The following is a 13931-nucleotide window of genomic DNA, read 5'->3' as shown; positions in this document are numbered from 1 at the left end:
AACCATTTGGACAAGAAACTGCCCTTGCTTAGACTGCTGACAATATGCTATCCAAATTGGACAAGCAGGACCCCAAAGAAGTCAACTACAGAACTTTGCCAAGAGAATGTAGGACAGTCCTTCAAAAAGTCCTGCTTCACAGAAAAGTTTGTCAGATATTCTAAACCTGTAGGCCAAAGATGAATGCTCCAGCATTAGGAGTGACTGTCCAGGCTACCAGATGTTGCTGTCATTTCTTAGTTTTGGAAGTTGTTTGCTCTGTACTTCCTGTTTACTCAGGTAATATTATATCCTTCTCAGGTCTCTGATGGGGTTGAAGACCAGATAAAGTTACAGGTTTGCTTAATCATGATAGAAAGTAAATTAGCTACAAAACTTTGGACTCATCAAGAGAGGATAGATAATGGGATATTTGCTCTAAATTTACCAAATACAAATGGACTGGACATTGTAAATGTAATTCTAATCTGATAATTGTTCCTATTATTTGGAGTTATTGTATGTTAGTGCTAAAACCTTTCCTTTTTTTAGAAGAAAAGGGGAAATGTTGCGGAATATTCGTTTACACTGTGTGAAAATGTGTCAGATTGGCCAATAGCTAGCAGGAAGAAATTAGGCAGGACTTCTGGGGGACAGAGAGGTTTGGGGAAGAGGAAAGGCAGAGTTGTCAGCCAGAAGCAAAGGAAGCAGGACATGCAGGAGGGGAGGTGAATACCATGAGCCACATGATAGCATATAGATTAGCATAAATAAGTTGACTTAAGTTATATGAGCTAGTTAGAAACAAGCCTAAGCTAAGGCCAAACTTTTATAATTTCATAATACATAATAAATCTCTGTGTTGTGATGTTGGGGCTTATGATCCAAAAAAAAAAAAAAAAGCCTGTTATAGTGCTTAGCATTAAATTCAAAACTTTTGACTCTAAACAAGCTTGCTACTACTGGGTTATATTCCTGTTTCAGTCACTGTTCTGTTGCTGTGATGAGACACTATGACCATGGCAACTCTTATAAATGAAACATTTAATTGGGCTTGGTTACAGTTTCAGAGGTTTAGTCCTTTGTTCTGGTGGGAAGCATGGCAGCAGGCAGGCAGACTTGGTTCTGGAGAAATAGCTAAGGATTCTACATTAGGATCCACAGGCAGAAGGAAGAGACAGACAGACTCTGGAACTGACTTGGGCTTTTGAAACCCCAAAACCTACCCTTAATGAAAAGCTTTCTTAAACAAGACCACACCTACTCCAACAAGGCCACACCTTTTAATCCTTTCAAATAGTGCCACTCCTTAAGCAACCAAATACATGAGCCAATGGAGGCCATTGTTATTCAAACCACATTCCCAACCCCAGACATTTTCTTCTGAATTAAACAGAACTCCATTCAATTCAACATACTTTGCATGCAGTCAATCACAAATATCCTGTGTACAATATAATAAATAAATGTATTTAAAATGTTTTATGTAGCATGGAAGACATGTACAAAAATAAATCCTCTTTTTCAACTGAAGACTCCTCGTCAGCATGAGTTTTGACACATACAAGAAGGAATATGACACACAAAACAACTCAAAGGGATCATGCCATGAATAATGAGACATGCTCTGAACATGAGGTCTGTGTTAAAAATACCTGTGAATGGATGTTTGTTTCAATGTAGCACTGGCATGTCCATACACAGCGTAGTATTCTGAGAGCGATAGGGATGAATATGATCTAAGTTTGTTAACAGTCAATACACGAGAGGCAGATCTGCCTTAAATTGGTTCCTAAAGAGAGTCGTTTGAAAACTCACTTCTCCTAAAGTGAGAAGTTGCCAGAGATCCTCCCATGGACAATGGTTTAATTGTCATGAGTATGTGTTTTTAATTCAAGGAGAGATAAAAGAATTTTGTACTGATATCACAACTAGATTAAGTATCTTTCTTGAGAAAGGAAATTTTCAGAAATCTTAAACTTCGGTGACCTCGATCACACGTGGAATCCCTTCAATAAAAATGTGTTGGTGGGCAATGGTAGTGCACACTTTTGATCCCAGTACTTGGGAGGCAGAGGCAGGTGGATCTCTGTGTTCAAGGCCAGCCTGATCTGTGAAGTGAATTCCAGGACTGTCAGGACTACGCAGAAAAAAACTCTGTCTCAAAAAAAAAAGTATTCACTTTACAATAAAACAGTTTTATGTAGCTATAGATTTTCACTTTCTTTTTATTTTTTAAAAAAGCATACACAAAATGTAGCCTTTTTAACAGCTGTTCTTTAAATGTTAAATAGACAAAGACATCTAAAAATGGCAACTCTCCTACTTGCCGACACTGAAGTAGATTCGTTCATCATGTGTTTATGGTTATCAGTGACCTTACTAACAATGAACAAATGCAGGTGATGATTCAAGACTTCTAGAAAAGTGTGATACCATTTCTAAACTACAAGAGTCTAAGAAATATTTCCATTAAAAAAAGTGAGCATTTTTCAGGAAACACTTAAGATCACTTGAAATTGAGCATATTAATCTTATGTTTCATTCACTCTCTTATGGAGATAAATATAAATGTCATAACTGCAAATTTAACAGAAATAAAATCCTCTACCAGCTTCACAAAATGGATGCAATATGAAGTTAAGACTCTAAGTGTCGCTGTTCCCTAACCCGAGCAAGAAAATCAGTAGAAACCGGGTTGTGTCCTGTTTGCTGTGCGGGAATTCTTACCTGAAATGGTTATCAATTGGTCTCTGTTCATTTAAGGACCTTCACCTCTAATTTTGTGCTTTACAAAGTGGGGTGGAGCTGTTCGTCCCACCAGTAATCGCCAGGAAGTCTTAACAAGCTAGTCATGGCGGCCCTGCAGAGGCGCCCGCCCTGTTGTGAGCTGCTCCTGCTTTTCAATCTCCTGTGGTGGTTGTGGAGTTCCGAAGCTGGACAGATCCGCTACTCTATTCCTGAGGAGCTGGACAAAGGCTCCTTCGTGGGCAACATCGCCAAGGACCTGGGGCTGGAGCCCCGCGAGCTGGCGGAGCGCGGGGTCCGCATCGTCTCCAGAGGTAGGTCGCAGCTTTTCTCTCTGAACCCGCGAAGCGGCAGCTTGGTTACCGCGGGCAGGATAGACCGGGAGGAGCTGTGCGCCCAGAAAGAGCCCTGCCTCGTGAGCTTTAACATCCTTGTGGAGGATAAACTAAATCTTTATCCTGTGGAAGTGGAAATAGTAGACATTAATGACAATGCACCGCGATTCTTAAAGGAAGATTTGGAAGTGAAAATTCTCGAAAATGCAGCTCCATCCTCTCGTTTTATACTAATGGGTGTCTATGACCCTGATGTGGGAGTGAACTCCATTCAGAGCTTCAAGCTGAGCGATAATAATCACTTCTCAGTACATGTGCAAAGCCAAGCCCATGGGCCCAAGTACCCGGAGCTGGTGTTAGAGCATACCCTGGACAGGGAGGGAGAAGCGGTTCACCATCTGGTCCTTACTGCCATGGATGGTGGTGAGCCTGTCCGAACAGGCATGGCACGCATTCTGGTAACTGTTGTAGATGTGAATGACAATGCCCCAGTTTTTGCTCAGCCTGTCTATCGTGTGAGTGTTCCTGAAAATCTGCCAGTGGGTACCCGAGTCTTAACAGTTAATGCCACCGACCAGGACGAAGGAGTCCACGCAGAAATAACATATTCCTTTGTGAAGATCACAGAAAAGATCTCGCAGATTTTCTGCTTGGATCGTCTTACTGGAGAAATTTCCACTTCTGAAACTCTAGACTACGAGGATTCAAAATTTTATGATCTTGATGTTGAAGCACGGGATCAGTCAGGTCTTCAAGACAGAGCCAAAGTCTTAATAACTGTCTTGGATGTGAATGACAATGCACCAGAAGTGGTGGTAACATCTGGTAGCAGATCAGTTGCTGAAAACGCACCTCCGGGGACAGTAATTGCTCTTTTTCAAGTTTATGATAAAGACTCTGAACAGAATGGCCTGGTAACATGCTCTATCTCAGAAAGTCTCCCATTTAAACTGGAAGAATCGCTAGACAATTATTTTCGACTAGTGACAAAGACAGAACTGGATCGGGAACAGGTGTCCTCATATAACATCACTGTGACAGCCACGGACAGAGGAACACCACCTCTGTCTACAGCAAGGTTCATCTCCTTGGATGTGGCGGACATTAATGACAACCCACCAGTTTTCTCCCGTCCATCATACTCTGTTTATGTCCCTGAGAATAACCCTAAAGGCATCTCCATCTTCTCTTTGAACGCAGTGGACCCTGACAGTGAAGAGAATGCCGAAATTATCTACTCTCTGAAAGAAACCCTCCAGGGTACACCTCTCTCCTCCCTCCTTTCCATCAACTCCAACACTGGTGTCCTGTATGCACTGTGTTCCTTTGACTATGAACAGTTTAAAGAACTCAATCTACTGGTGTCCGCGAGTGACAGAGGGAAACCCCCACTCAGCAGCAACGTGTCACTAAACCTGTTTGTGCTGGACCAGAATGATAATGTACCTGAGATCCTGTACCCTGCCCTCCCCACTGATGGTTCTACTGGTGTGGAATTGGCTCCTCGCTCTGCAGAGCCTGGGTACCTAGTGACCAAGGTGGTGGCAGTGGACAAAGACTCAGGACAGAACGCCTGGCTGTCCTACCGCCTGATCAAGGCCAGTGAGCCAGGGCTCTTCTCAGTGGGGCTGCACACAGGCGAGGTTCGCACTGCCCGGGCCCTGCTGGACAGAGATGCTCTGAAGCAGAGCCTGGTGGTGTCTGTGCAGGACCACGGCCAGCCCCCTCTCTCGGCCACTGTCACACTCACCATAGCAGTGGCCAGCAGCATTCCTGAACTCCTGGCTGACTTGGGAAGCCTTGATCTTCCACAAAAGTCTGATGATTCAAGCCTTACAATCTATCTGGTGGTGGCAGTAGCCACCGTCTCTTGCATCTTCCTTGCTTTTGTTATGGGGCTTCTGGTGCTTAGGCTGTGGCGCTGGCATAAGTCAAGACTCCTGAAGGCCACAAGGAAAGGTGTATCAAATATGTCCACTTCACACTTTGTGGGTATTGATGGGGTACAGGCTTTTCTGCAGACCTATTCCCATGAGGTCTCCCTCACTGCAGACTCGAGGAAGAGCCATCTGATCTTTCCCCAGCCCAACTATGCCCACACGCTCATCAGTCAGGAGGGCTGTGAGAAAAATGAACCTTTATTGATACAGGAAGACTCAGCTTTTTGCAAAGAGGAAGACTCTCTTGATCAGGTAAGGTTATTACTTTTATTAAAAAATATATAGTAAATTGTAATGTTCTCTTTGAACAGCGATAAGTCTTTTCTCCTTTGCAATGAATCATATTTGCCATTGTTTGCATATGAACTGTCTCCCAGAGATCCAAGGCTTCATCTCCAATGAGAGGTGATCTTTCGGAAGGTGTTGTATTGTGAGGATTCTGACGTCATCAGTGAATCGATTCATTGATGGGTTGATAAGTGGGTGGACTATAGGTAAGCGATGGAAGCTCTGGAGGGTGGATCCCAGTAGGAGGAAGTTGGTTGCTTGTAGATACAACCTTAAAGGGTATATTATTCCCCTGGAGTTGTGTTTACTGATGCCACAAGGTGAAGAGCCTTGTTATACCACGCTCCTACTGTGATGTTCTGTCTCACCACATCCTCAGAGCAACAGCGCGAGAGTACAGTGAACAAAACTCTGAACCTGTGAGTCAAACAAATCTCTCTCCCTTTCAAGTTAGTTTCTTAGGATGTTTTTGTCAAAGCAATGAAAACTCGCAATATAACTCTGGTGTTTTCCATTTCTATCAGCAGAGCTCTGTCTCTTTCTTAATTATCATAGGAAAAAAATCTTATTTCATTTCATACTCTATTTGTTTACTCCTTTCTTCTATAGCTTTGATTTTATACATCTCATTTCCAAGGGATTTTTTTTTTCCTGTTATAGGACAGTTAGGCAATTTCTATTCAAATCTGGAAACTGGAATTAAAGCTTCTACTATGTACAGTTAAGATCTTAGTTTTTCATTTTCCCTCAATATTACATAATAATTGCAGATGTTTTCCAAAATGGTGATTCGCCACATGAGAGTAATTTTCCTTTTATTCAGACAAGGTCTCTTGTTTCCCAAGCTGTCCTCACTTAGCTGACCTTGAACTTCTGATCCTCGAGCCTCTGCCTCAGGGGTGTGCACTACCACACCTGGTTTATCAAGTGCTGAGAACCAAACCCAGGGCGTAGTGCCTGCTAGACAAGCATTCTACCAACTTCGCCATTCTTAGTGAAAGTTATGTGCACATTCTCAATCTTTGCATCTTGGTTGTTTCTTCCCATATCTGCCCCTTTCCTGTCCTACTTCATGAGGGTTGACTTTCTGTTCCAGTATCCTTTTGTGACATTTGTCTAATGTTGACCTGATGATAAACTGATTGCTGGGGTAAATGCCTAATGGGCCATTTTGCCATTAGTATTTTCCTGCTACGCATGTTCAATACAGATCACGTTTACAGCTGAGTGGCTTGGCTGATCTGCCGTCCTTTATAGTGGCATCCCTTCACAAGGACATAGATTGGATAGCACGTGTTTGTCTCAGTTCTTTGAAAAGAGGAAAACACAGAACCTCCCAAATGCTGGAAGGTGTGTTGAAATTCCCTTTATGGGTCTTGCTTCGGTCAGAGGTCACAAATACACTGAACTTCTTCATCTTGACTGCTGCCACTGCAATGGTAGCAGAGAAACAACCTTTTTAACTCCTTATGAATTAAATTTTAAAAATCACTGATACCTCTGGAGGGGACTGCCTAATCTTTGGGACTTAAAAAAATTGAATAATATGCCTGGAACCATTTGTCACTCTTTTAAGCCAATGAAAATCTCTATGGTCTTCCAGTTGATATTAAACTTTTTAAACCTTGCTTTATCTACCTCACACAATTCTGAAAGATGAAATAAAACAACTTTGTGGAATCTCTTTTCAGCAATAAAGTAATACAGTAAACAAGTGTTTGTGGACATCACTATCATTATAATTGCTGTATTGTTAAATTAACTACAATGACATATGTGTATTGGGTACTTGATAAAAATTAATAATGAAAATGAGTTTTAATACAAAATCACTTAAAAGAAATACCTCTAAAAATATAGCCTGACTGGTGAATTGAGGATGAAGATTTAACGGATTTAATGAATTTAATAGATACGAGTAATTTATTTGCGTAATTTAGCATTTAAAGAAAATAAGCTTCCGTCACACAGGAACTAGAGTTTAACATGTAGGAACTCTGTATCTAAGGATTTGAAGGAAATGAGGGTTATTATTTAGAGGAATTATTTATTCTTTATGGTTGAAGATACAGATAATGTTATGGATTACCAAGCAGAAAAAAATACCTTCTTAACTGTCAAAGTTACTCTAACAGGAATAACAAGAAAGGGACTCCCACTGAGGTGGGAGAGTCTCTGATTGGCCCTCCTCAAAAGTAAGCAGTTGACGATTCAGTAGGTAGGTGTGGTGATGCATATCTTAATCCCAGACCTTAGAGGGCTGAAGCAGAAGTCTGAAGCTACCCTGTGCTACACAGTGAGAAGCTGCCTCAAGGCGGAGCGGGTAAAACTGATAGCCAAGGGATTAATAAACTTCAGAAGATTCAATAATTTACAGAGTTGCTGAATGATTAAATTTTTCCCAATCCTGTTAGAAGATCCCGTGATCTGACAATGGAACAGGCTGGCTACTCATACTCCTCAATGTGCACGTGGAATAAAAACAAGATTAGAAATATATATTGAAAACGAATGGGACTCTCCTGTGCAACCTGATGCTGACAGTCATAATAAAGATAGACTAAGAGGCTGGCAGACAGCTCTTTGGTCCAGGACTTGCCGGCTATGCACAAAGCTCCTGTGTCAGCCCTCAACACTACAAAGCTAAGTAACAATGAGCTCGCCTTGCCCTTCTGATGCCCTTGGTTTAAACACTGCCACAGGGGAGGGAGGAGGGAGGAACAAAGAGAGGGAAGAGAAAAAAGGAAAGAAAATGGGCAAGAAAAGAGGAAAAGAGAGAAGAAGAAAACCAAAACTAACAGGCTTTTAGACATGATCTTGTTGTGCAACACAGTGCAGTCTAGAACTCCCTGTCTGACCATCCTGACCGTAAACTTGGGATCCTCTTGCCTCCACCTCCTAAATGCTAGACTACCACCATACCTGACTAGTTTATGCTTTTAAATAAGAAGATGGGAGTAATACATGTTTTTCTAAGTCAATAATGTGCCATTTATATGTTTGTAGTTATTATGGAAGTTTTTGTTTCCAGTCATGAGTTTTCAAATGGGTTTGTTTGAACATTGGTAATACGGTTCTTTGGTTTTGTTTTAATTCAACACTAATTTTAAAGAATCCATATCTTATGTATTAGCCATGTGAATTAAGCAGCCTCCTATAGCTGGTCGGTGGTGATGCCCGCCTTTGATCCCAGCACTTGGGAGGCAGCGGCAGGTGGATCTCTGTGAGTTCAAAGCCAGCCTGGTCTACAGAGCAAGTGCCAGGATAGACTCCAAAGCTACACACAGAAACCCTCAAAAAAAAATATGATTGCGTTATAAGCACTGAGAGGAGCAGAGCTATTTTACTATCATCAATTTTGAGTGATTTTAAACTACATCTTGACCATCCACCAGCACTGCCAAAGCTAACTGGGCTTGAAGAGCAAATGCCTGGTTTATTTCAGTCTTTCACCTGAGCTTCCTGAGGCCTTATAATTTGAACAAATAAAGCATTTCACTGTAGAAAAATCCATCAGCTTCTACCCTCACCATAGCCATTTATTCACGAAAGCTGGTCAACTAACTATGGAACATCAGGAAATCAGGAACTAAAGGAGCTTTTGATCAACTTACCGTGCAAATAATTAGCACCAAGCTAAGCTGTCAGAGAGTTTGACTGTGTATTGGATTCTGAATCCTCATGGAAACAAATCCACAAGATCACCTTGTTTTGTCATCTGCATATATCATCCATGTCTGGTCAAACAGCTGTCGAAGTGGCAATTGTCAAGGGGAAAGAATAAACTAGCAGAGAGAGTCGTAAAATATCTACATTTTTAGGGAGAAATAAACTGAACAGAGCTCCAAACAAATGATTCATCAACAGAAGGTAACATAGTATATAAAGATATATTTGCAGTGTAGAATTACCATATAGACTTAAATAACGTTTACATGTTTGCCTACAAAAGTTTAATTTTCTCTAACTAAAATGTGAATTAGTGGCCAAGAACGTAACTTCAAAGTTGCTCCGTGAGAAGATGTTTTTAAAAGCATGTGGATTTATCAAATAGTCCATACCTTAAAATACATCTTTAAAGTATATTCGTAGTGTCCGGAGTGAAGAAACTTAAATAAAGAGACGTTTTGAAGAAGCAAACAGCTTTCTGTTAAATCAGTTCATTTTGCTTCAAGATGGTGCAGTAACTAAAAAAGGACTCTGCGTGCCGCTGTTCACCAACCGGGAGAAGATGGTGCCGCTCAGAACCACCGAGTTTACAGCACAAAGGACAGACTGATACTAGCCCTCCTCGGAGCTGCGCCAAGCTCAACCCTTTAATCAGCTGGATTCCCTGCTTCTCTTCCACACCCTGGGGGTCCAGGAGGACACAATTGGGTCCTGAGCACATTCCGAGACCTCTCAAGATCTGAGCCACATCCGCAGGACAGCAATGGCGACTGGGCAGAGGGGCGCGGACTACAGAGGATTCCTGCTGCTCTTCATCCTTCTGGGGACCCGTTGGGAAGCCCGGGCAGAAAAGATTCACTACTCAGTGTCTGAAGAGACAGACAAAGGTTCTTTTGTGGGAAATATCACCAAGGACCTGGGACTGCTGCCTCGGGAACTGGCGGAACGCGGAGTCCGCATCGTCTCCAAAGGTAAGACCCAGCTTTTCTCTCTGAACTCGCGGAGCGGCAGCTTGGTCACAGCGGGGAGGATAGACCGGGAGGAGCTGTGCGCCCAGAGCCCGCAGTGTCTCATAAGCTTTAACATTTTGATAGAAGACAAAATGAATCTTTACCCTATAGAGGTGGAAATAATGGATGTTAATGACAACGCCCCCAGATTCTTAACGGAAGAAATAAACGTAAAAATCATGGAAAATGTAGCTCCTGGGATGCGGTTTCCACTTACTGAGGCTACAGATTCAGACGTGGGCACGAACTCCCTCCAGAAATACCAGCTCAGTCCCAATCGCCACTTCTCCCTGGTTGTGCAAAGTGGAGATGATGGAACTAAGTACCCGGAACTGGTGCTAGAGAAGGCTCTTGATCGGGAAGAAGAGGGGTTTCACCACCTGGTCCTCACGGCCTATGATGGCGGAGACCCACCCCGATCTGGCACCGCCAGCATCCGCGTGACAGTGGTGGATGTGAACGATCACACGCCAGTCTTCTCTCAACCCAGGTATCAAGTGACGGTTCCTGAGAACGTGCCGGTAGGCACAAGACTTCTTACAGTAAATGCTATTGACTTGGATGAGGGAGTCAATGGGGAAGTGACATATTCATTCCGGAAAATAACTCCAGAACGTGTACAAATATTCCACCTGAGCTCCACCACAGGAGAATTGTCGACTTTAAAAGGTCTGGATTATGAAGAATCCAGCTTCTATGAACTGGAAGTTCAGGCTCAAGATGGTGCTGGTAGTCTGACCAAAGCGAAAGTACTGATCACGATTTTAGACGTGAATGATAATGCCCCAGAAGTGACTGTCACGTCTGTGAGCAGTCCAGTCCCTGAAGATACACCACCTGGGACAGTGGTCGCTCTTTTCTACCTCCAAGACAAAGATTCAGGAAAGAATGGTGAGGTGAGCTGCTCCTTTTCAGAAAAGCTGCCTTTTAAATTAGAGCGATCAATTGATAATTATTACAGGTTGGTCACTGCACAAAACCTGGACCGGGAAAAGATGTCTATGTACAACGTCACACTGAAAGCCACAGATGGCGGAATCCCTCCTCTGTCCACAGAAAGTCACATATCCATTCATGTGTCAGACACCAATGACAACCCGCCCACCTTCTCTGATTCCTCTTACTCCATCCACATCCCTGAGAACAATCCCAGAGGCGCCTCCATCTTCTCAGTGACGGCACAAGACCCTGACAGTGACAAGAATGCCCAAGTCACCTATGCTTTAGCTGAGGACACCATCCAGGGGACCCCAGTGTCTTCCTATATCTCCATCAACTCTGACACTGGTGTCCTATATGCACTTGGATCCTTCGACTATGAGCAGTTTCGGAACCTACAACTAAGAGTGACTGCACGTGACAGTGGGGACCCACCTCTCAGCAGTAATGTGTCATTGAACCTCTTTGTGCTGGACCAGAATGACAATGCCCCTGAGATCCTGTACCCTGCTCTCCCCACTGATGGTTCCACAGGGGTGGAGCTGGCTCCCCGCTCTGCAGAACCTGGATACCTAGTGACCAAGGTGGTGGCTGTGGATAAAGACTCAGGCCCAAATGCTTGGCTGTCCTACCGGCTGCTTAAAGCCAGTGAGCCAGGGCTTTTCTCAATAGGGCTACACACAGGTGAGGTGCGCACAGCAAGGGCCCTTCTGGACAGAGATGCTCTTAAACAGAGCCTTGTGGTAGCTGTCCAGGACCATGGCCAGCCCCCACTCTCAGCCACTGTGACGCTCACTGTGGCTGTGGCCAACAGCATTCCTGATGTTTTGGCAGACCTGGGCAGCATCAGGACCCCCAGCGAACCTGATGATTCGGACATCACTCTCTACCTGGTGGTGGCAGTGGCCACTGTTTCCTGTGTTTTCCTTGTCTTTGTCACGGTGCTATTGGCTCTCAGACTGTGGCGTTGGCACAGGTCACACCGGCTGCCGGCTTCAGGTGGTGGGCTGGAAGATGTGCCTGCCTCACACTTTGTAGGTTTGGATGGGGTTCAGGCTTTCCTACAAACATATTCCCATGAGGTTTCACTCACCGCAGACTCTCGAAAGAGCCACATTATCTTCCCTCAGCCCAACTACGTGGATACTCTTATCAGCCAAGACAGCTGTGAGAAAAGTGATTCTTTGTTAACATCCATAGATTTTCAGGAATGTAAGGGTGAAGCTCCAAGTGTGCAGGTGAGTTCATGTCTTTGACTTTTCTGTGGGCCTGTGTGTATGCAGAATTCTCGTGACAACAGGTGTCATCTTCTATTGCATTCCATTCTGTCTAGAGAGGGAGGGTCTCTTATTTAAACCCAGAGGTGGGCAATTTGACTAATGTGGCTAGTCAGCTTGCTCTGAGATTTCCTGTCTCCATCTCTTGTGCTCTGGGATCACACGTGGGCCACCGTGACTACCTGGCACTTACTTGGATCCAAACTGTGACTCACACACTTTCAAGTCTAGCAATTTATCCATGAGCCATCTCCAAAGGCCCATCTGCCTTTATCTTTATTTCCACAAGAATTAAATTTTGCATCAACTGTCTCTATAATTTTTCAAAGACAAACTCTTGAAAAATGTAGATAAAAACCATTAAAATATTTCAGAAAAGGGGCCAGGCGGTGGTGGCGCACGCCTTTAATCCCAGCACTCGGGAGGCAGAGGCAGGCGGATCTCTGGGAGTTCGAGGCCAGCCTGGTCTAAAAGAGCTAGTTCTGGGACAAGCACCAAAAGCTACAGAGAAACCCTGTCTCAAAAAACCAAAAAAAAAAAAATTAGAAAAGGTTACCATTTTATTTCAGTAGTTGTACTTTAGCAAGAAGCACATAGGTTGTGATCTCTTTTAATTAAACCCCGTGTATATGAATGAGCCTAAGTAAACTAACATGTTTTTGTGCTGTCTACCTACTTTCCTCCTAGTTTTCTTAACTCAAATATTATCTAAATGAAATGAATTGTTGAGTCTTTCTCTTTGGCTACCTTCTTGGGATTCTTCTTAGAATTCAAATCTATTTTTTAAAAAAGTGTTAATGATCTTTTCAACCTGAAGCATTTCTCTGCTTTGCTTCTCTGTCCATGTAATTCAACATAGTGACCTTAAAAAGCATGATTACTTGCTCAGCTATGTAGAACATACTCATCTCACAGAATATTAGATAGATGCCTCAAGATGAAATGTGTCCAGCTGGGGAGATACCTTATCCAGTAAAAGCTTCCTGCACAAGCATGAATACCCGAGTTCAATTCTCAGGACTAATGCGGAAGATACAGGCATGGTGGTGCACTTCTGATCCCAGTGCTGGGGAGGCAGACACAGGCAGATCTCTGGGATTAGTCCCGCCAGCCTAAATTAACTGGTGAAGCCAGGTCCCAGTGAGAGACCCTGACTCAAAAAATATGTTAAATGGCTCCTGAGGAACAATGCCTGACATTCACCTCTGGCATTCACACACACACACACCACACCACACACACCACACACACACACCACACACAAATGCACACACCACGCACACACACACACACTACACACACCACACACACACCACACACATACCACACGCCACACACACACACACACCACACACACGCACACACAGTTCACATAAAAGAATAAAACAAGCATCACTAACATCTCTATAAAAATAGACATAGTATCTAATGACACAATAAAATTAGTTGGTCATGCTGGGCAATGGTCATACACCTTTAACGCCAGCACTCAGGAGGCAGAGGCAGGCAAATCTCTGTGAGTATGAGACCAGCCTGGACTACAGAGTGAGTTCCAAGTTAGTCATGGCCACATGGAGAAACTATATCTCAAAAATCCAAAAAAAAAAAACCAACATTTAATTGGTCAAAATAGACTAAATTTGTCAAATAAGGTGGCATTTCAAGGTAGGTGTGGTGGTTTTGCTTGATTGCAACCTTCGGGAGACAGAAACAAGACCTCTAGGCCAGCTTCGTCTTCATTCTCAA

At 43.4% G+C, this 13931-nt stretch overlaps 1 protein-coding gene and 1 pseudogene across 9 annotated transcripts in view; both read left to right on the top strand.

The window, feature by feature from the left end:
- The window catches only part of LOC130886493 (protocadherin gamma-C4), a 186443-nt gene that overhangs the window by 51340 nt on the left and 121172 nt on the right, over positions 1-13931 (top strand). The window contains exon 1 of one of the 9 annotated variants that reach the window (XM_057788342.1): positions 2757-5254. The exons of 7 other annotated variants lie outside the window; for them this stretch is intronic. In XM_057788342.1, coding sequence (XP_057644325.1) covers positions 2834-5254 — 2421 coding nt within the window. In that variant the 5' untranslated portion in view covers positions 2757-2833. Of the gene's footprint in view, positions 1-2756; positions 5255-9564; positions 12147-13931 lie in introns of those variants that run through there. One more of the 9 variants, XM_057788337.1, reaches the window with a different exon arrangement.
- Positions 1441-1557, top strand: LOC130887121 (small nucleolar RNA SNORA40; annotated as a pseudogene).

This window comes from Chionomys nivalis, chromosome 14 (genome assembly GCF_950005125.1).
Source record: "Chionomys nivalis chromosome 14, mChiNiv1.1, whole genome shotgun sequence".
NCBI classification, from domain to species: Eukaryota; Metazoa; Chordata; class Mammalia; order Rodentia; family Cricetidae; genus Chionomys; species Chionomys nivalis.
This window is presented reverse-complemented; position numbering and strand designations above follow the sequence as displayed.